Raw genomic sequence first — 21,191 nt, 5'->3', positions numbered from 1 at the left:
CAGCCCCCATGAAGCAAACTCGGCGGCCATGTTTAAACACTGGCTAGCATGCTTCGAAGGTTACCTTCGAACGGCCCCTGGCCAGACCACGGAAGACCAGAAAGTGTAGGTCCTGCATTCCAGGGTGAGCCCGGAGATCTATATGCTCATCGAAGATGCGGAGGATTTCCTGATGGCGCTCACCATGCTGAAAGGAGTCTACATTCGGCCCATAAACCAGGTCTACGCACGCCACCAACTCGCGACGAGACGGCAAATCCACGGAGAATAGCTGGACGAGTTCTACAGCGTGCTATTGTTATTGGGAAGCAACTGCAACTGCCCGTCGGTGAGCGCAAACGAACATCCTAATCAGGGATGCGTTTGTGGCAGGTATGACTTCTTCTCAAATTCGCCAGAGACTGCTAGAGAGAGACTCGTTAGGACTCACAGAGGCACGGGCCCTTGCGGCCTCCCTCTACGTGGCCTCACAAAATGCCCGCGCCTACGGCCCTGACCGCGCGACAGTCCCTTGGGCTCCGTGGACCCCCGTTGCGACCGACTCCCCGGCAACCCCCCCGCAAGCCTGCGCGGCCAGAGCGCCAGACCATCCGGGTGGGCCCTGCTGCTATTTTTGCGGGCAGACGAAACACCCCTGGCAATGCTGCCAGCCCGCTCAGCCATCTCTAAAAGCTGCGGCAAAAAGGGGCACTACTCAGCGGTGTGCCAGTCCCAGGGGGTCGCCGCTATCTCCGTGGGAGAATGGGGACAACAGACTCAACCCCACCAATGATCCATGTGCGGCCCGTGGGCGCCGCCATCTTGTGACCCCCCGGCCACGTGGGATCCATTGACGCCGCCATCTTGGCTGATAGCCAAGGATCCCAGCATTGATGGCTCCACGGGGTCTGAAGAAAACGCCCCGATGCAGCAACCATGACTGGCTTCGGTGACCCTGGACCAGTCCTGGCCCCGCTCGCTCCAAACGGCACCAACAACGGTGCTGGTCAACGGGTACGAGACGCCATGCCTGATCAACTCTAGGAACACGGAAAGTTTTATGCACCCGGATACGGTAAGACGCTGTTTTCTTTCCATTTGTCCGAGCACCCAAAAGATGTTCCTGGCAGCGGGATCCCATTCCATCAGAGGGCAGTAGAGCGGAGCTGCTGATTGGTGTTACAAGGGAAATTTGCATATCTCCGTCGTGGCTCGGAGGAGGAGGAGCAGTCTCTGTCAGGGAGAGAACCTGAGAACATCTAAGACACTCAGAAGGTAAGAAGGTAAGTAAGTGATTTTTACTCATTTTTACTTTTATACCTTTTTCAAATTGTGTGTGTCGGGGGGAAACAGAAAAGCTGTGACCTGAGTGGCTGGTTGGGAATCTACACTAAATTTAAAAAAATTAAGCATTGGTAACTAATTAAACATAATTACTTAATTATAATTTAGAGGGGTATCTAAGCCAGAGATCGGAGAGTACTACATTTAGCTTTCGCATTTATATTAGAAATCTAGTGCTAGGAGACAGATAGTTAACAGTAACTTTTTAAAAATATATATATTAAAACATTTTTTTTAAACTTTTAATTTTAATTAATTGATGCTATGTCAGTTAGAGGGGTGCAGTGCTCTGACTGTGAGATGTGGCAGGTCCGGGAGGCTTCCAGCGTCCCAGATGGCTTCATCTGCAGAAAGTGCACCCAACTGGAGCTCCTCACAGACCGCATGGTTCGGTTGGAGCAGCAATTGGATGCACTTAGGAGCATGCAGGTGGTGGAAAGCGTCATAGATCGCAGTTTTATAAATGTGGTCACACCCAAGGTGCAGGCAGAGAAATGGGTGACCACCAGAAAGGGCAGGTAGTCAGTGCAGGAATCCCCTGTGGTTGTCCCCCTCTCGAACAGGTAAACCCCTTTGGATACTGTCGGGGGGGATAGCCTATCAGGGGAAAACAGCAGCAGCCAGAGCAGTGGCACCACGGCTGGCTCTGATGTTCAGAAGGGAGGGTCAAAGCGCAGAAGAGCAATAGAAATACGGGACTCTATAGTCAGGGGCACAGATAGGTGCTTCTGTGGACGTGAAAGAGACTCCAGGATGGTATGTTGCCTCCTTGGTGCCAGGGTCCAGGATGTCTCCGAACGGGTAGAGGGCATCCTGAAGGAGGAGGGCAAACAGGCAGAGGTCGTTGTACATATTGGTACTAACGACATAGGCAGGAAGGGGCATGAGGTCCTGCAGCAGGAGTTCAGGGAGCTAGGCAGAAAGTTAAAAGACAGGACCTCTAGGGTTGTAATCTCGGGATTACTCCGTGTGCCACGTGCCAGTGAGGCTAGAAATAGGAAGATAGAGCAGCTAAACACGTGGCTAAACAGCTGGTGTAGGAGGGAGGGTTTCCGTTATCTGGACCACTGGGAGCTCTTCCGGGGCAGGTGTGACCTGTATAAGAAGGACGGGTTGCATCTAAACTGGAGAGGCATAAATATCCTGGCCGCGAGGTTTGCTAGTGTCACACGGGAGGGTTTAAACTAATATGGCAGGGGGGTGGGCACGGGAGCAATAGGTCAGAAGGTGAGAGCATTGAGGGAGAACTAGGGAATAGGGACAGTGGGGCTCTGAGGCAGAGCAGACAGGGAGAAGTTGCTGAACACAGCGGGTCTGGTGGCCTGAAGTGCATATGTTTTAATGCAAGAAGTATTACGGGTAAGGCTGTTTTGTACTGTGTATGCTCTTCCCTGTGATTGGCTGTCGTGGTGTGTGTGTGTTGATTGGTCCGTTGATCTGTCCATCAGTATGCAATGATGTTTTACCTGGATATCATGACACCATGCACAAAAAAAAACTTATCTATCCGAGTTCCAAACCTTTACCACCCTTTAAGTGAAGATGTTCTTCCTAACAAATCTCGTGCATGGTCAGGCCCTAAGTTTTAGACTGTGCTCCCCAGTTCTAAAATCTCCAACCAGAGGAAACAGTTTATCTTTATCTACCCTGTCATTTCCTTTTAATGTCTTGAAGACTTTGATCAGATCACCCCTTAACTTTCTAAATTCTAGAGAAAACAGGTCTAATTTGTATAATCTCTCCTCATAAGCCCTGTAATCCAGGTATCATTTTTGTAAACCTATGATGCACTCGCTGTAAAGCCAAAATAGCTTTCCTAAGGTGGGGTGCCCAGAACTGCTCACAGTTCTCCAAGTGGGGTCTAACCAGGGTTTTGTAAAGCTGCAGCATAATTTATGCATCCCTTATACTCCAGTCCTCTAGATATAAAGGCGAGCATTCCCTTCACCTGCGTGATTACTTTCTGCACTTGTTCGTGGCATTTTAAAGATCTATCTACCTGAACACCATCCACAGAATTTAGCTTCATACCATCTAGAAAATAGCCTGGTCTAACCTTTTTTGGTCCAAAATGGATACCTCACATTTGCTTACATTGAAATCCATCTGCCACAGTTTGCCCATTTGTCTATCAATATCCCTTTGTAATTCTATGCTGTCATCTACACTGCTGACAGTGCCACCTAACTTTGTGTCGTCAGCAAATTTAGATGTATGACTTTCTATGTTGTTATCCAAGTCGTTAATGAATAATGTAAACAATTGAGGCCTTTACACAGATCCCGATGGAACACCACTAGTCACATTCCGCCAATTTGAGTAACTACCCATTATCCCTGCTTTGAATTTAATTTCCAAAAAACTTGTCAAAATTGTCTGGCTGGAGTACTCAGGGAATCAAATAACATCAATCCATCCAACTAGATACGAAAGGAAAAAGTCCCTGTTGAATACCACCAAAAATAATTTGGGGCTGAATCTCAGTCCTTCCAGCAGGCAGGATTTTCCAATCCTACCGAAGTCAATGAACCTTTGAATGGTCGTCGCATTTTCTGGCCCCACCCCACCGTCGCAGAGCTGCAAAATTCCACCCATTGGCCAAACCCTTCCATCCCATGTGACTGGGATTTTCCGGAGTTGCTAGTAGTGAATGGAGTTTTGGATGGAACGCCAGATGTTCCCATGGACGAGAGTGGAGAATCCCGGCCATTATGTTTGAATTTTATTTGAGATTGAGAAGTTCATTTAAATAATTGAAAGTAGAAGTGGGAAGGGAAGCGAAGACAAGTGACTCATTAAAATGGCTTAAACATAACTACGTGGCATCATGAGTTAGTATCAGATTGAAATGGTTTAAGTGAGCAACACGGTAGCACACGTGGCTTTACAGCGCCAGGGTCCCAGGTTCGATTCCCCGCTGGGTCACTGTCTGTGCGGAGTCTGCACGTTCTCCCCGTGTCTGCGTGGATTTCCTCCGGGTGCTCCGGTTTCCTCCCACAGTCCAAAGACATGCAGGTTAGGTGGATTGGCCATGCAAAATTGCTCTTAGTGTCCAAAAAGGTTAGAAGGGGTTATTGGGTTACGGGGATAGGGTGGGTGAGGGCTTAAGTGGGTCGGTGCAGACTCACTGGGCTGAATAGCCTCCTTCTGCACTCTATGTTCTATGAAAATCAATCATTGAACTGTAGATTATAGCCAGAGCTTGCTGGCTGATACAGAAGAATCAATACCTTTTTCTGGATGTAATCAATCAGATTTTGCAGGTCAAGGTCATCCCTGTATCTGATTATCCCTTTCTTGAATAACGCCACACTCTTCCTTTCAACCTTAAATGAATGAAATTTCATTTAGAACCAGCGGGAGGTTTTGTACCCTACAATATCCCTGAAGTCTGACAGACAGGAAGGAAGGCCAAATGGTTCCACCCTCATTGGAGAACTGCCAGTGGCATTGGAGGGACTAATATCCCTGTTCCTGAATGTTGCAACATGCCAAGACTTCAACTTTCCGAGCACCTGGCAGCGTCCAGAGAATTGTCAGAGGTCAGTTCATGCCAGTTAGTCCCATTCCCGTTCCCCAAAGCAATGTAAATTGCAGGAACTCCAGCAGAGCTCGATAGGTTGGCTCTCCACATGACATGTGGGTGCTAAGCTGAACATTGCTCATGCACCTTCACCCCAGATTCTTCTATTCCTCTGCACTAAGGACGGCACAGTGGCAAAGTAGTTAGCGCGCTGCCTCACAGCGCCACGGACCTTGTTTCAAATCCAGTCTTGGGGTCACTGTGTGGAGTTTGCACGTTCTCCCCGTGTCTGCGTGGGTTTCCTCCGGGTGCTCCGGCTTCCGCCCGCAGTCCAAAGATGTGCTTGTTAGGTGGATTGGCCATGATAAATTGCCTCTAAAGATTAGATTGGATTAGAGCGGGGATGTGGGCCCAGGTAGGGTGTTCTTTTGGTGGGTTGGTGCCGACTCGATGGGCCGAATGGCCTCCCTCTGCACTGTAGGGATTCTATGATTATAACATCACTCACTTTGACCAGCTGGGGAATATGTGCATAAAGAAAGACAAAAATAAATGAATATTAATTTTACCTTTTCAGTGAATATGAAACCAAGTATGGCAGCTGTTACTTGAAGCAACAGGATGAGCAGGAGGGCCCACATAAACTGCAAATAAATACACAAATCTCAGTTTATGTAGTGCCGACTAATGTTACAATGATAGAGAAAAACCTGGAAGTAATATATGGAAATATTGGACATGAGTTGTATATTTTTCAAAATAGACACAACACACTGAAGATGGCTGATGAATGCCCCATTAGCCACTGTCAGGAACAGCTGCAGGGGGGTCTCCAAGGAACAATGGGATACCTTTCCTGTGCCTCCAGTCAATTCTAGTTATTTGTAAAATTCATTCTGAGACTGATTACCATCTCTGGAAGACACTTGCAGCTAAAGCTATAAACATTAACTGTGGGTCAATATATACAAAACAGCAGATGAATAACAGCACAAGCCACGATCTCTCGCCCAGCTCCCTAGTCAGTCTGAGGTCACCTGACTCTAACATTCACTTATATACTAATGAGACTCCTCGGTGAGTTACAACACAATTATGATATCACTACAGGCGGGAGTCCAGCCTGAACCAAAGTGTTGGCTTGCAACTTTTAGATATGATGATCCGGCGACCGTTTTCATACTTCTGTCAGTTGAGTTTCCTGAGAGTCGAGAAACCCGGAGATTTTCTCGAGATAAGTAGGGGAGGCATATTTTTCCACCCACGTCCCTTGGGGGTGGGGGGGGAATGGTGGGGGGGGCAGAGAATGAGCAAGAAACCCAAAATGGCTCTTTACGCCAGTGGGAGTTCCCCACTTGATTGTTTCCCCCCCCCCTCCCCGCCCCCCAACTAATGATGTAACAGGGACCTGATTTTGAAAGTTGGGACGTCGATTTAGAGCTAAATGGTACTTATGCCTGATTGTCCCCCAATGTTAGACTGACTATTCATGTCAGTGTGAAGCCATGATGACGTTAATCATGACAGGTCCCCCATGATGTTTACCTGGTAAACAAAACTCGCTGGAGGTGCACAGGTGAGCACAGCCTCCAGGGGGGAAAAGGTCATTCTGTGGAGCACTCTGGCACTGTCCGGGCACTTCCCTTGGCACTGCCCCCAACATTGCCCCCTGGCACTGCCCAGGCAGTCATCTTTCTAAAACCTAAGTTGCTGGTGGGGCAGGCTCAATCAGTGCCTGCTCCGCCAGCATGACCTTGTGGGACCCGCCCCTTCCATTTTATTTTTGCACAGCGGCAAAACCCGACAAGGCAGCCAGCCAGCTGCCCTCTGCTTTACCCACCTGAAACAACACTTTGAAAAAAAAATTGAAAATTCCGCCAAGGACTTGATGGATTCCAGGAGGTCAGTGCATTCACAAATACTTCCTGGATCCATATGCTTCCCACTGCCAATGACTTCAAACCCAAAGCATTTTAACCTATTAGAGGAATCTGACAAAATATCAGTGGAACAGGAAATATGGAAGCAATGGAGTGTTAAAATTGAAAGGAGAAGATACCTGAAAGGCTGACTACCTTTAGGGTAGATACCTCATCTGGTCCAGATGGTTTTCATTCCAGGTTGCTAAAGGAAATGGAGATAGTGTAAGGGCTTTCCTTAATCTTCCTGAGATACAGGATGGGTTCCAGAAGGTTGGAGAGTGGCAAATGTGACACCCTTATTAAGGAGAGGGTGTAAGGACAGTCCTAGTAGCCACATGCCAGTTAATCCAACATCAAAGGTAGGCAAAGATTTAGAAAATTCAGTCAGGCAAAATTAACAGGAAGCACTTGGAGAGGTTTGAGTTAATTGAGGAGAGCTAGTACAGAGTTGTAAGTAGCAAAGTGCTTAATTAAGTGCTTGATTAATCTAACTGAATGTTTTGATGAAGTAACAGGGAAGCATGATGAAGGATGTTGTCCATATGGATATTAAGAAAGAATTTGACAAAGTGCCACAAAAATTAACAAAATTAGGGCCTATGGAATAGAAGGACCAGTGTGCAATTGGTTACAAATTTAGCTTAAGGACAGAAAGCAGTGAGCTGTGGTAGATGGTGTTTTTTTCAGACTGGAGGGTGGTCGACAGTGGCATTCTCCAAAGGGTAGTGATGGGACCATCGTTTTTTTTTGCTATATATAATTGACTTGGATCTTGGAATACAGAGTAATATTTCAAAATTTGCTGATGACACCAAATTTGGGAAAGTTGCTTGCAACATGACATTGTTGTACAATTGTCAGATGGAATTTAATAAAGAGAAGTGTGATGTGAGGAATCTTGGCAGAAGGAAAAGGAAGAGGCAGTGTAGATTTAATGATAAGGCTCTAAAGAGTGTCCAAATACAGAGAGACCTGGGGGTGCATGAGTATCTGACATTGAAGGTGGCAGGACACACCGGGAGAGTGGTAAGAATCGTGACTGGGATCTTGGGTTTCCCAAATAGAGGCATTGAGTACAAAAGCAGGGAAGGTAGGCGGAACCTTAATAATGCTCTGGTTAGGCCCCAACTAGAGCATTGTGTTCAGTTCTGGTCACTACACTTTCGGAAGGATATAAGTGTCCTTGAGAGAGAGCAGAGGAGATTTACCAGAGTGGTTCCAGGGAGGAGGGATTTTAGTGGCAAGGTTGGGTTGGAGAAGCTGTGATTGATCTCCCTGGAGCAAAGGAGATTGAGGGGAGATTTGATAGAGGTGGACAAGGTTTAAGTAAGGTAAACAAAGAAAAAGTTATCTCATTCGCTGTTTATGCAAGGACTATGGTTCATGGATTGCTCAGCAGGGAGCTGACATAGACTCAATAGGCCAAACAGTCTTGTGTGTCATAAATGACTCTGTGACTCTATGAACGTGCTGCATTTGAAAGTCAGCTCGCTACGGTGCAGCATGGCCAATAGAAGGCAGAAGACTCCGCTCCCGGGTTCTACCCAGCTCACAACGCCTTGCGAGATCTAATACGATCTCGTGAGACGTTGCGATGTAAATCCCGCCCATTGTGGGCTGGATCACTTTTTGGTTAATCTGTATATTAACGTGAGACAGCTAGCTTCCCGAGGTACCTGTGGCTTTGGGATCTATACCCTTTGCCCCAGAGACCTTGTGCGAGCGCCATTTGGTACTGGTCCCCGATGAAAAGGCACTTGTGGAGGTCTCCCAGGAGATCAGAGGCACCAAGCGGCATGCCCTTTGGGCAGGGTGGTGCTCTGGAACTTCTGGTGTCATCTGGGCACCCTGTGGTACTGCCAGGTTGGCAATGCCAAGTTGGCATTTTTTGCACGTGCATGATCAGGCTGGGGAAGCCCTGCGTGGGTGTTGGGCAGGAGAGGGGAGGGGGGGTGCGTGCGGGCCAGGGACCCTCCCATAGTACGTTTGGGGTAGGGGGATTGGAAGTTGCGTTGGGGGCTTTGGAGATTGGGAGGCCATTTCAAAATGGTGTCCCAATCTCTCGCTGCACTGGAGAGTTCCAGGCAACGGAGCAGCTCAGTGAACAAAACGGGGCTAGGTGCGGCTCGGCCGCGCATTCCCCACTGAGGCTCCTTATACAATGTAAGCTGCGTTGTATAGCCATGTGTTTCTCGGTGCTGCGAGTGCTGGGAAACATGCGGCAAAACGCGCTCGCTCAGGGACTTTGTTCCAAATTAATTGAGTCGCACCATATGAATCTCTCTGAACTCATTTGAAGGGACTGGTTGGTTGATTCAGATGTTGCTGCTGAACACATCCTGACAGGGTGGGAAGGGACAGGAAGCACTGGGTACAGAACTAGACAGACAGCTACCACCTTCACATGAGTGGATGAACCTACACAGGATAACCTGAGTCATACATCGATGGTCACAGCTGGATCTGAGCTTGGGATAAGAAATCCCTGTTGAATTGCAAAAATCCTACACCCTTACAGTACAGGAGATTAGGTGGAAAATAACAATCACTGTAAGGATCCCAGCCGAATAAAGATCAAGAGGGAGACTCGAGGGCAGGTAGAAGTAGAAGGAAGTTGAACCGAGACGTCACAGCCAGCAGGCAAATGATTGGCCAGTGACTGGTAAGTAGTTTTCCTTTTCCCTGAGGTGTTTTGATGAGGTAGGGTTTTTCTATTTCTATTTTGTTTTTTATTGTGTGATTGGGAACAATTTTTCTTTTTTTTTCCTTTTTCATTGATCTATTATTTAATATTATAGTTGGACTAAATTAAGCTTCAGATTAAAAATGGCAGGAGATCTCAGACCCGTGTTATGCTCCTCTTGCTCAATGTGGGAGCTCAGGGACGTGGCTGATGTCCCTGGCTCCTTCACGTGCGGGAAGTGTGTCCAGCTGCAGCTCTTGTTAGACCGCATGACGGCTCTAGAGCTGCGGATGGACTCACTTTGGAGCATCCGCGATGCTGAAGGAGGTTGTGGATAGCACGTTTAGCGAATTGATCACACCACAGATTAGGATTGTTGAGGGAGAAAGGGAATGGGTGACCAAAAGGCAGGGATAAAGCAGGAAGGCAGTGCAGGTGTCCCCTGCGGTCATCTCCCTCCAAAACAGGTATAATGTTTGGCTGGCTCTGCTGTACAGAAGGGCGGGAAAAAGACTGGCAGGGCTATAGTCATAGGGGATTCAATTGTGAGGGGAGTAGATAGGCGGTTCTGTGCTCGAAAACGAGACTCCCGAATGGTATGTTGCCTCCCAGGTGAACGGCTCTGGGATGTCTCAGATCGGCTGCAGAACATTCTGAAGGGGAGGGTGAACAGCCAGTTGTCGTGGTGCATATAGGCACCAATGATATAGGTAAAAAACAGGATGAGGTCCTACAAGCAGAATTTAGGGAGTTAGGAGCCAAGTTAAAAAGTTGGACCTCAGAGGTAGCAATCTCAGGATTGCTACCAGTGCCGCGTGGTAGTCAGAGTAGCAATGACAGAATAGGCAGGATGAATGCGTGGCTTGAGAGATGATGCAGGAGGGAGGGGTTCAGATTTTTGGGACATTGGGACCGGTTCTGGGGCAGGTGGGACTGCTACAAATTAGAACATAGAACATAGAACAATACAGCGCAGTACAGGCCCTTCGGCCCACGATGTTGCACCGAAACAAAAGCCATCTAACCTACACTATGCCATTATCATCCATATGTTTATCCAATAAACTTTTAAATGCCCTCAATGTTGGCGAGTTCACTACTGTAGCAGGTAGGGCATTCCACGGCCTCACTACTCTTTGCGTAAAGAACCTACCTCTGACCTCTGTCCTATATCTATTACCCCTCAGTTTAAAGTTATGTCCCCTCGTGCCAGCCATATCCATCCGCGGGAGAAGGCTCTCACTGTCCACCCTATCCAACCCCCTGATCATTTTGTATGCCTCTATTAAGTCTCCTCTTAACCTTCTTCTCTCCAACGAAAACAACCTCAAGTCCGTCAGCCTTTCCTCATAAGATTTTCCCTCCATACCAGACAACATCCTGGTAAATCTCCTCTGCACCCGCTCCAAAGCCTCCACGTCCTTCCTATAATGCGGTGACCAGAACTGTACGCAATACTCCAAATGCGGCCGGACCAGAGTTCTGTACAGCTGCAACATGACCTCCCAACTCCGGAACTCAATGCCTCTACCAATAAAGGCCAACACTCCATAGGCCTTCTTCACAACCCTATCAACCTGGGTGGCAACTTTCAGGGATCTATGTACATGGACACCTAGATCCCTCTGCTCAGCCACACTTTCAAGAACTTTACCATTAGCCAAATATTCCGCATTCCTGTTATTCCTTCCAAAGTGAATCACCTCACACTTCTCTACATTAAACTCCATTTGCCACCTCTCAGCCCAGCTCTGCAGCTTATCTATATCCCTCTGTAACCTGCTACATCCTTCCACACTATCGACAACACCACCGACTTTAGTATCGTCTGCAAATTTACTCACCCACCCTTCTGCGCCTTCCTCTAGGTCATTGATAAAAATGACAAACAGCAACGGCCCCAGAACAGATCCTTGTGGTACTCCACTTGTGACTGTACTCCATTCTGAACATTTCCCATCAACCACCACCCTCTGTCTTCTTTCAGCTAGCCAATTTCTGATCCACATCTCTAAATCACCCTCAATCCCCAGCCTCCGTATTTTTGCAATATCCTACCGTGGGGAACCTTATCAAACGCTTTGCTGAAATCCATATACACCACATCAACTGCTCTACCCTCGTCTACCTGTTCAGTCACCTTCTCAAAGAACTCAATAAGGTTTGTGAGGCATGACCTACCCTTCACAAAGCCATGCTGACTATCCCTGATCATATTATTCCTATCTAGATGATTATAAATCTTGTCCCTTATAATCCCCTCCAAGACTTTACCCACTACAGACGTGAGGCTCACCGGTCTATAGTTGCCGGGGTTGTCTCTGCTCCCCTTTTTGAACAAAGGGACCACATTTGCTGTCCTCCAGTCCTCTGGCACTATTCCTGTAGCCAATGATGACATAAAAATCAAAGCCAAAGGTCCAGCAATCTCTTCCCTGGCCTCCCATAGAATCCTAGGATAAATCCCATCAGGTCCCGGGGACTTATCTATTTTCAGCCTGTCCAGAATTGCCAACACCTCTTCCCTACGTACCTCAATGCCATCTATTCTATTAGCCTGGGGCTCAGCATTCTCCTCCACAACATTATCTTTTTCCTGAGTGAATACTGACGAAAAATATTCATTTAGTATCTCGCCTATCTCTTCAGACTCCACACACAATTTCCCATCCCTGTCCTTGACTGGTCCTACTCTTTCCCTAGTCATTCGCTTATTCCTGACATACCTATAGAAAGCTTTTGGGTTTTCCTTGATCCTTCCTGCCAAATACTTCTCATGTCCCCTCCTTGCTCGTCTTAGCTCTCTCTTTAGATCCTTCCTCGCTACCTTGTAACTATCCATCGCCCCAACCGAAACTTCACACTTCATCTTCACATAGGCCTCCTTCTTCCTCTTAACAAGAGATTCCACTTCCTTGGTAAACCACGGTTCCCTCGCTCGACGCCTTCCTCCCTGTCTGACCGGTACATACTTATCAAGAACACGCAGTAGCTGATCCTTGAACAAGCCCCACTTATCCAGTGTGCCCAACACTTGCAGCCTACTTCTCCACCTTATCCCCCCCAAGTCACGTCTAATGGCATCATAATTGCCCTTCCCCCAGCTATAACTCTTGCCCTGCGGTGTATACTTATCCCTTTCCATCATTAACGTAAACGTCACCGAATTGTGGTCACTGTCCCCAAAGTGCTCTCCTACCTCCAAATCCAACACCTGGCCTGGTTCATTACCCAAAACCAAATCCAACGTGGCCTCGCCTCTTGTTGGGCTGTCAACATATTGTTTCAGGAAACCCTCCTGCACACACTGTACAAAAAACGACCCATCTATTGTACTCAAACTATATATTTTCCAGTCAATATTTGGAAAGTTAAAGTCTCCCATAATAACTACCCTGTTACTTTCGCTCATATCCAGAATCACCTTCGCCATCCTTTCCTCTACATCCCTAGAACTATTAGGAGGCCTATAAAAAACTCCCAACAGGGTGACCTCTCCTTTCCTGTTTCTAACTTCAGCCAATACTACCTCGGAAGAAGAGTCCCCATCTAGCATCCTCTCCGCCACCGTAATACTGCTCTTGACTAGCAGCGCCACACCTCCCCCTCTTTTGCCTCCTTCTCTGAGCTTACTAAAACACCTAAACCCCGGAACCTGCAACATCCATTCCTGTCCCTGCTCTATCCATGTCTCCAAAATGGCCACAACATCGAAGTCCCAGGTACCAACCCACGCTGCCAGTTCCCCTACCTTGTTTCGTATACTGCTGGCATTGAAGTAGACACACTTCAAACCACCTACCTGAACGCTGGCCCCCTCCTGCGACGTCAAATCTGTGCTCCTGACCTCTATACTCTCATTCTCCCTTACCCTAAAACTACAATCCAGGTTCCCATGCCCCTGCTGCATTAGTTTAAACCCCCCCAAAGAGCACTAACAAATCTCCCCCCCAGGATATTTGTGCCCCTCAGGTTCAGATGTAGACCATCCTGTCTGTAGAGGTCCCACCTTCCCCAGAAAGAGCCCCAGTTATCCAAAAATCTGAAACCCTCCCGCCTGCACCATCCCTGTAGCCACGTGTTTAAATGCTCTCTCTCCCTATTCCTCATCTCACTATCACGTGGCACGGGCAACAACCCAGAGATAACAACCCTGTTTGTTCTAGTTCTGAGCTTCCATCCTAGCTCCCTGAAAGCCTGCCTGACATCCTTGTCCCCTTTCCTACCTATGTCGTTGGTGCCAATGTGGACCACGACTTGGGGCTGCTCCCCCTCCCCCCTAAGGACCCGGAAAACACGATCCGAGACATCACGTACCCTTGCACCTGGGAGGCAACATACCAAACGTGAGTCTCTCACGCACCCACAAAATCTCCTATCTGTGCCCCTGACTATAGAGTCCCCAATTACTAATGCTCTGCTCCTCTCCCCCCTTCCCTTCTGAGCAACAGGGACAGACTCCGTGCCAGAGGCCCGTACCCCATGGCTTACCCCTGGTAAGTCGTCCCCCCCACAAGTATCCAAAGCGGTATACTTGTTTCTCAGGGGAACGACCGCAGGGGATCCCTGCACTGACTGTTTTTTCCCAGTCCCTCTTACAGTTACCCACCTATCTCCAATCTTTGGTGTAACTAATTCCCTGAAGCTGCTATCTATGACCCCTTCTGCCTCCCGAATGATCCGAAGTTCTTCCAACTCCAGCTCCAGTTCCCTAACTCGGTCTTGGAGGAGCTGGAGATGGCAGCACTTCCTGCAGGTAAAATCAGCAGGGACACTAACTGCATCCCTCACCTCAAACATCCTGCAGGAGGAACATTGCACTCCCTTCCCTGCCATTCCTCTAACTTTCTACCAAGATCTGGCTAACAACTAAATTAAATTTTTATAAAAAATAATAATAATATAATAAAAATATGGTACTTACCTCAGACCAATGGGTTTTATTATTAGGTTAGAGGAGGAGGGCGGGTGGGAGACACTACACGTGTAGTGTCTCGGGTTTCCTCTCCACCAGAATTTATTGGTGAGGGTCTTCCCAGACGTCCGCGGGTCGACTTCCTGATCCCGCCTAAAAAACTCCCAGCAACCTCCTTCCGCAATGCTCCCGCTGAAATTGACTAACCAGCTGCTCTCACGCCGCCGAAATCGACTGGCCTGCCCCTCCCAGCAACCTCCTTCCGCAATGCTCCCGCTGAAATTGACTAACCAGCTGCTCTCACGCCGCCGAAATTGGACGGTCCACACCTGGGCAGGACCAGAACCAATGTCCTAGGGGGTGCTTTTGCTAACGCTGTTGGGGAGGGTTTAAACTAATGTGGCAGGGGGATGGGAACCCAATGAGGAGATTAGTGGACAGTAAGGAGGTAGTAACAAAAGCCTGTAAGGAACTAGATCATGAAGTCAGCGTGACTAAGGGAAAGAGTAGGCAGGGAGCAGCTGATGAACGCAAAGGGACTCATGGTCTGAGGTGCATTTGTTTTAATGCAAGAAGTGTAGTAGATAAGGCAGATGAACTTAGGGCTTGGATTAGTACTTGGGAGTATGATGTTATTGCTATTACTGAGACTTGGTTGAGGGAAGGGAATGATTGGTAACTAAATATCCCAGGATATCGATGCTTCAGGCAGGGTAGAGAGGGAGGTAAAAGGGGTGGAGGAGTTGCATTACTGGTCAGAGAGGATATCACAACTGTGCTGAAGGAGGGCACTATGGATGACTCGAGCAGTGAGGCGATATGGGCAGAGCTCAGAAATAGGAAGGGTGCGGTAACAATGTTGGGGCTGTAGTACAGACCTCCCAACAGCAAGCGTGAGATAGAGTTATAAACATGTAAACAGATTATGGAAAGATGTAGGAGCAACAGGGTGGTGATGATAGGAGATTTTAATTTTCCCAACATTGACTGGGAAACACTAAGTGTCAGAGGTCTAGATGGAGCAGAATTTGTAAGGAGCATCCAGGAGGGTTTTCTAGAGCAGTATGGAAATAGACCAACTGGATCTGGTGTTGGGGAATGATCCTGGCCAGGTGGTTGAAGTATCAGTGGGGATTACTTTGGGAATAGTGATCACAATTCCGTAAGTTTTAGAATACTCATGGACAAAGACGAGAGTGATCCTAAAGGAAGAGTGCTAAATTGGGGAAAGGCCAACTTTACCAAAATTCGGCAGGAGCTTGGGAATGTGGATTGGGAGCAGCTGTTTGAAGGTAAATCCACATTTGATATGTGGGAGGCTTTTAAAGAGAGGTTGACTAGAGTGCAGGACAGACATGTCCCTGTGAAAATGAGGGATAGAAATGGCAAGATTAGGGAACCATGGATGACAGGTGAAATTGTGAGACTAGCTAAGAGGAAAAAGGAATCATACATAAAGTCTAGGCGACTGAAGACAGACGAAGCTTTGGAAGAATATCGGGAATGTAGGACCAATCTGAAATGAGGAATCAAGAGGGCTAAAAGGGGTCATGAAATATCTTTAGCAAACAGGGTTAAGGAAAATCCCAAAGCATTTTATTCATATATAAGGAGCAAGAGGGTAACTAGAGAAAGGGTTGGCCCACTCAAGGACTGTGGTAGTATGTATTGGGGGTCATGTGGGACTGGAAGCCCTAATGTCATTGGCTGACAGATCCCGGGTCCTGGTTGGCCGTTGACCTCATACTCCGCCCTGAAGGCGAAGTATAAGAAGCCGGTGCCTTCCCCCGCATGCCAGTTTACTATCGGGCTGCTGGGGAACAGACACGCTTAATAAAGCCTCATCGACTTCACTCTATTTGTCTCACGGAGTCTTTGTGCGCCACAAGGACAAAGGAGGAAAGTTATGCATGGAGTCAGAGAAAATGGGTGAGATTCTTAACGAGTACTTTGCATCGGTATTCACCGAGGAGAGGGACATGACGGATGGTTAGGGATAGATGTTTGATTACTCTAGGTCATGTCGGCATAAGGAGGGAGGATGTGTTGGGTATTCTTAGAGGCATTAAGGTGGACAAGTCCCCACGTCTGGGTGGGATCTATCCCAGGTTACTGAGGGAAGTGAGAGAGAAAATAGCTGGGGCCTTAACAAATATCTTTGCAGCATCCTTGAACACTGGTGAGGTACCGGAGGACTGGAGAATTGTTAATGTTGTCCCCTTGTTTAAGAAGGGTAGCAGGGATAATCCAGGTAATTATAGACCGGTGAGCCTGACATCAGTGGTAGGGAAGCTGCTGGAGAAGATACTGAGGGATAGGATCTATTCCCGTTTGGAAGAAAATGGGCTTATCAGTGATAGGCAACATGGTTTTGTGCAGGGAAGATCATGTCTTACCAACTTAATAAGAATTCTTTGAGGAAGTGACAAAGTTGATTGATGAGGGAAGGACTGTAGATGTCATATACATGGACTTCAGTAAGGCATTTGCTAAGGTTCCCCATGGTAGGCTGATGGAGAAAGTGAAGTCTCATGGGGTCCAGGGTTGTAGCGCACAAAGACTCCGAGAAACGAATAGAGTGAAGTCGATGAGGCTTTATTAAGCGTGACTGTTCCCCCGCAGTTCAGTAGTAGACTGCCTGCGGGGGAGGACTCCTGGTACTTATACTCCGCCTTCAGGGCGGAGCTAGAGGTCAACGTCCAACCAGGACCCGGGATCTGTCAGCCAATTACATCACGGCTTCACAGTCCCACATGACCCCTAATGCATACTACCACATTCACCCCTTGTTAAAAATGAACCCGGCGGGGTGATGCTTCGCATGGTGGTAAGGGTTTACAAGGCTGGTCCTGGGAGGAAAACGTTCGCATGTTATTACAGTATGTACAAAGTTTTTTTTTGTTTCGAACTATTTACAGTAATCGTCAGGAGAAAAAAACAGAATGTTCTCGTTAAAAGTCCACATATTGTAGCGTTAGATCGACGCCACGAGTAGGTCGGGCGGTCTGGTCGTCCGTGTCGATCGCCTCGGCCCCGGTGGTGGTGGTGGTGCTTGTTCCGGTGTTGTCGTCTCCTTACGGTTTCAGCTTGGGCTTCACTCCTGGTCAGGCCTGGGAGGAGGACCGATCCTCCTGGGAAGGGGGCGGTCGCGGGGTGCGGCGGTGGCAGGAAGGGGGGGGTTGGGTGAATGGTGTTCGGGGGGGGTGTGTGTGTTGCCGGCGGGCGCCAGATCTCGCAGGGAGACCGTGTCCTGTCGGTCGTCGGGGTACTCCACATAAGCGTACTGCGGGTTCGCGTGAAGGAGGTGAACCCTTTCGACCAACGGGTCCGACTTGTGCGCCCGCACATGTTTTCGGAGCAAGATGGGTCCTGGGGCCGCCAGCCAGGTCGGCAGCGACGTTCCAGAGGAGGACTTCCTGGGGAAGACAAGGAGGCGCTCATGAGGCGTTTGGTTAGTGCTAGTACACAGTAGTGACCGGATGGAGTGGAGGGCGTCTGGGAGGACCTCCTGCCATCGTGAAACTGGGAGGTCCCTAGACCGTAGGGCCAGTAGGACGGTCTTCCAGACCGTGCCGTTATCCCTTTCTACTTGCCCGTTCCCCCGGGGGTTGTAGCTGGTCGTCCTGCTCGAGGCTATACCGTTGCTGAGCAGGAACTGGCGCAGCTCGTCACTCATGAAGGAGGACCCCCTGTCGCTGTGGACGTATGCGGGGCAACTGAACAGTGTGAATATGGTGTTCAGGGCTTTAATGACTGTGGCCGCGGTCATGTCAGGGCAGGGGATGGCGAATGGGAAGCGGGAGTACTCGTCCACCACAGTAAGGAAGTATATGTTGCGGTCGGTGGGGGGGAGGGGTCCTTTGAAATCCAGACTAAGGCGTTCAAAGGGGCGGGAAGCCTTAATCAGGTGCGCACCATCCGGCCTGAAAAAATGCGGTTTGCACTCTGCGCAGATGTGGCAGTTCCTTGTGACTGTACGGACCTCCTCTAAAGAGTATGGGAGGTTGCGGGACTTAATAAAGTGGTAGAACCGAGTGACCCCCGGGTGGCAGAGGTCCTCGTGGAGGGTTTGGAGGCGGTTAATTTGTGCGTTGGCACATGTGCCGCGGGATAGGGCATCGGACGGCTCGTTCAGCTTTCCGGGACGATACAAGATCTCGTAGTTGAAGGTGGAGAGCTCGATCCTCCACCTTAAGATCTTGTCGTTTTTGATTTTGCCCCGCTGTGCATTATCGAACATGAAGGCTACCGACCGTTGGTCCCTGAGGAGAGTGAATCTCCTGCCGGCGAGGTAATGCCTCCAATGTCGCACCGCTTCCACTATGGCTTGGGCTTCCTTTTCCACTGAGGAGTGGCGGATTTCTGAAGCGTGGTAGTTCGGGAGAAAAAGGCCACGGGTCTGCCCGCTTGGTTAAGGGTAGCCGCTAGAGCTACGTCGGAGGCGTCGCTCTCGACCTGGAAGGGGAGGGACTCGTCGATGGCGCGCATCGTGGCCTTTGCGATATCCGCTTTGATGCGGCTGAAGGCCTGGCAAGCCTCTGTCGACAGAGGGAAGGTCGTGGTCTGTATTAGGGGGCGGGCCTTGTCTGCGTACTGGGGGACCCACTGGGCGTAGTATGAAAAGAACCCCAGGCAGCGTTTTAGGGCTTTTGAGCAGTGCGGGAGGGGAAATTCCATGAGGGCGCGCATACGTTCGGGGTCGGGGCCTATTATCCCATTGCGCACTACGTAGCCCAGGATGGCTAGCCGGTTTGTGCTAAAAACGCACGTGTCCTCGTTGTACGTGAGGTTCAAGGCTTTAGCGGTCTGGAGGAATTTTTGGAGGTTGGCGTTGTGGTCCTGCTGATCGTGGCCGCAGATGGTTACATTGTCGAGATACGGGAACGTGGCCCGTAACCCGTGTTGATCAACCAGTCGGTCCATCTCTCGTTGGAAGACCGAGACCCCGTTTGTGACGCCAAATGGGACCCTTAGGAAATGGTATAATCGCCCGTCTGCCTCGAAGGCTGTGTACTTGCGGTCACTTGGGCGGATGGGGAGCTGATGGTAGGCGGACTTGAGGTCCACGGTGGAGAAGACCTTATATTGGGCAATCCGATTGACCATGTCGGATATGCGGGGGAGAGGGTACGCGTCTAGTTGTGTGTACCTGTTGATGGTCTGACTATAGTCTATGACCATCCTTTGCTTCTCCCCTGTCTTTACTACTACCACCTGTGCTCTCCAGGGACTATTGCTGGCCTGGATTATGCCTTCCTTTAGTAGCCGCTGGACTTCGGACCGAATGAAGGTCCGGTCCTGGGCGCTGTACCGTCTGCTCCTTGTGGCGACGGGTTTGCAATCCGGGGTGAGGTTTGCAAACAAGGATGGGGGTTGCAACTTGAGGGTTGCGAGGCCGCAGATAGTGAGTGGTGGTATGGGGCCGCCAAATTTGAAAGTTAGGCTCTGTAGATTGCACTGGAAGTCTAATCCCAGTAATGTGGGCGCGCAGAACAAAGAACAAAGAACAAAGAAATGTACAGCACAGGAACAGGCCCTTCGGCCCTCCAAGCCCGTGCCGACCATACTGCCCGACTAAACTACAATCTTCTACACTTCCTGGGTCCGTATCCTTCTATTCCCACCCTATTCATATATTTGTCAAGATGCCCCTTAAATGTCCCTATCGTCCCTGCCTCCACTACCTCCTCCGGTAGTGAGTTCCAGGCACCCACTACCCTCTGCGTAAAAAACTTGCCTCGTACATCTACTCTAAACTTTGCCCCTCTCACCTTAAACCTATGCCCCCTAGTAATTGACCCCTCTACCCTGGGGAAAAGCCTCTGACTATCCACTCTGTCTATGCCCCTCATAATTTTGTATACCTCTATCAGGTCGCCCCTCAACCTCCTTCGTTCCAGTGAGAACAGAGTTGGGGAAGGACGTAGAGCCTGTAGTTTTTAAACTCCCTCCCTTGCACCGTTAGGGTTACTATGCAGAAGCCTTTAATCTGTACTGAGTGGGATCCTGCAGCTAGGGAAATCTTTTGTGCGCTGGGACGGATGGTCAAAGAACAGCGTCTTACCGTGTCGGGGTGGATAAAGCTCTCCGTGCTCCCGGAGTCGACCAGGCATGGTGTCTCGTGCCCGTTTATCAGCACCGTTGTCGTCGTCGTCTGGAGCGTCCGGGGCCGAGCTTGGTCCAGCATCATTGAAGCCAGACGTGGTTGTAATGGTTGAGCGTCTTCTTCGAACCCCGTGGAGCCGTCGACACTGGGGTCCGTTGTTGCCGTCCAAGATGGCGTCGGGGGTGAACAAGATGGCTGCCCCCATGCATCGCACATGGCTGGGGGATCACAAGATGGCGGCGGGGGTGGACAAAATGGCCACCCCCATGCGTCGCACAGGTCTGGGGTAGTCCAAGATGGCGGCGCCCTTCCTCCCCTCGTGGTGGCCGGGACCCAAAATGGCGGCGCCTGCGGGTCGCACATGGGGCGCTGGGGGGGTTGGGGAGCGTTAGGAACACGCAGGACTCCCTCTTCTCTGGGGACAGCGGTGGCCGGGACCCAAAGTGTTAGCGCCGGCGGGTCATACATGGGGCGCGGGGGGGGGGGGGGGGTTGGGGAGCGTAAAAGGCGTGCAGGGCTCCCTGTTCTCCGGGGAGAGCGGTAGTCGGGACCCAGAGTGGTTGCGCCTGCGGGTCGTACATGGGGCGCTGGGGGGGTTGGGGAGCGTAAACGGCGTGCAGGGCTCCCTGTTCTCCCGGGACAGCGGCGACCTCGCGGGACCGGCATACAGCCGCGAAATGGCCCTTTTTCCCGCAGCTCTTACAGATCGCTGCGCGGGC

At 49.7% G+C, this 21,191-nt stretch overlaps 1 protein-coding gene across 2 annotated transcripts in view; it reads right to left on the bottom strand.

Annotated features, from left to right (window-relative positions):
• The window catches only part of LOC140396110 (tetraspanin-33), a 102,479-nt gene that overhangs the window by 45,051 nt on the left and 36,237 nt on the right, over positions 1 to 21,191 (bottom strand). For both annotated transcript variants that reach the window (XM_072484226.1, XM_072484227.1), the window contains 2 exons: positions 5,416 to 5,490; positions 4,554 to 4,649 (listed from right to left, as the gene is read on the bottom strand). In XM_072484226.1, the coding sequence (XP_072340327.1) occupies positions 4,554 to 4,649; positions 5,416 to 5,490 (171 nt within the window). The remainder of the gene's footprint in view (positions 1 to 4,553; positions 4,650 to 5,415; positions 5,491 to 21,191) is intronic.

The sequence above is a fragment of the Scyliorhinus torazame genome, chromosome 19, assembly GCF_047496885.1.
Source record: "Scyliorhinus torazame isolate Kashiwa2021f chromosome 19, sScyTor2.1, whole genome shotgun sequence".
NCBI lineage: Eukaryota > Metazoa > Chordata > Chondrichthyes > Carcharhiniformes > Scyliorhinidae > Scyliorhinus > Scyliorhinus torazame.
Note: the sequence above shows the minus strand (reverse complement) of the source record. Positions and strands in the feature narration are given on the sequence as shown.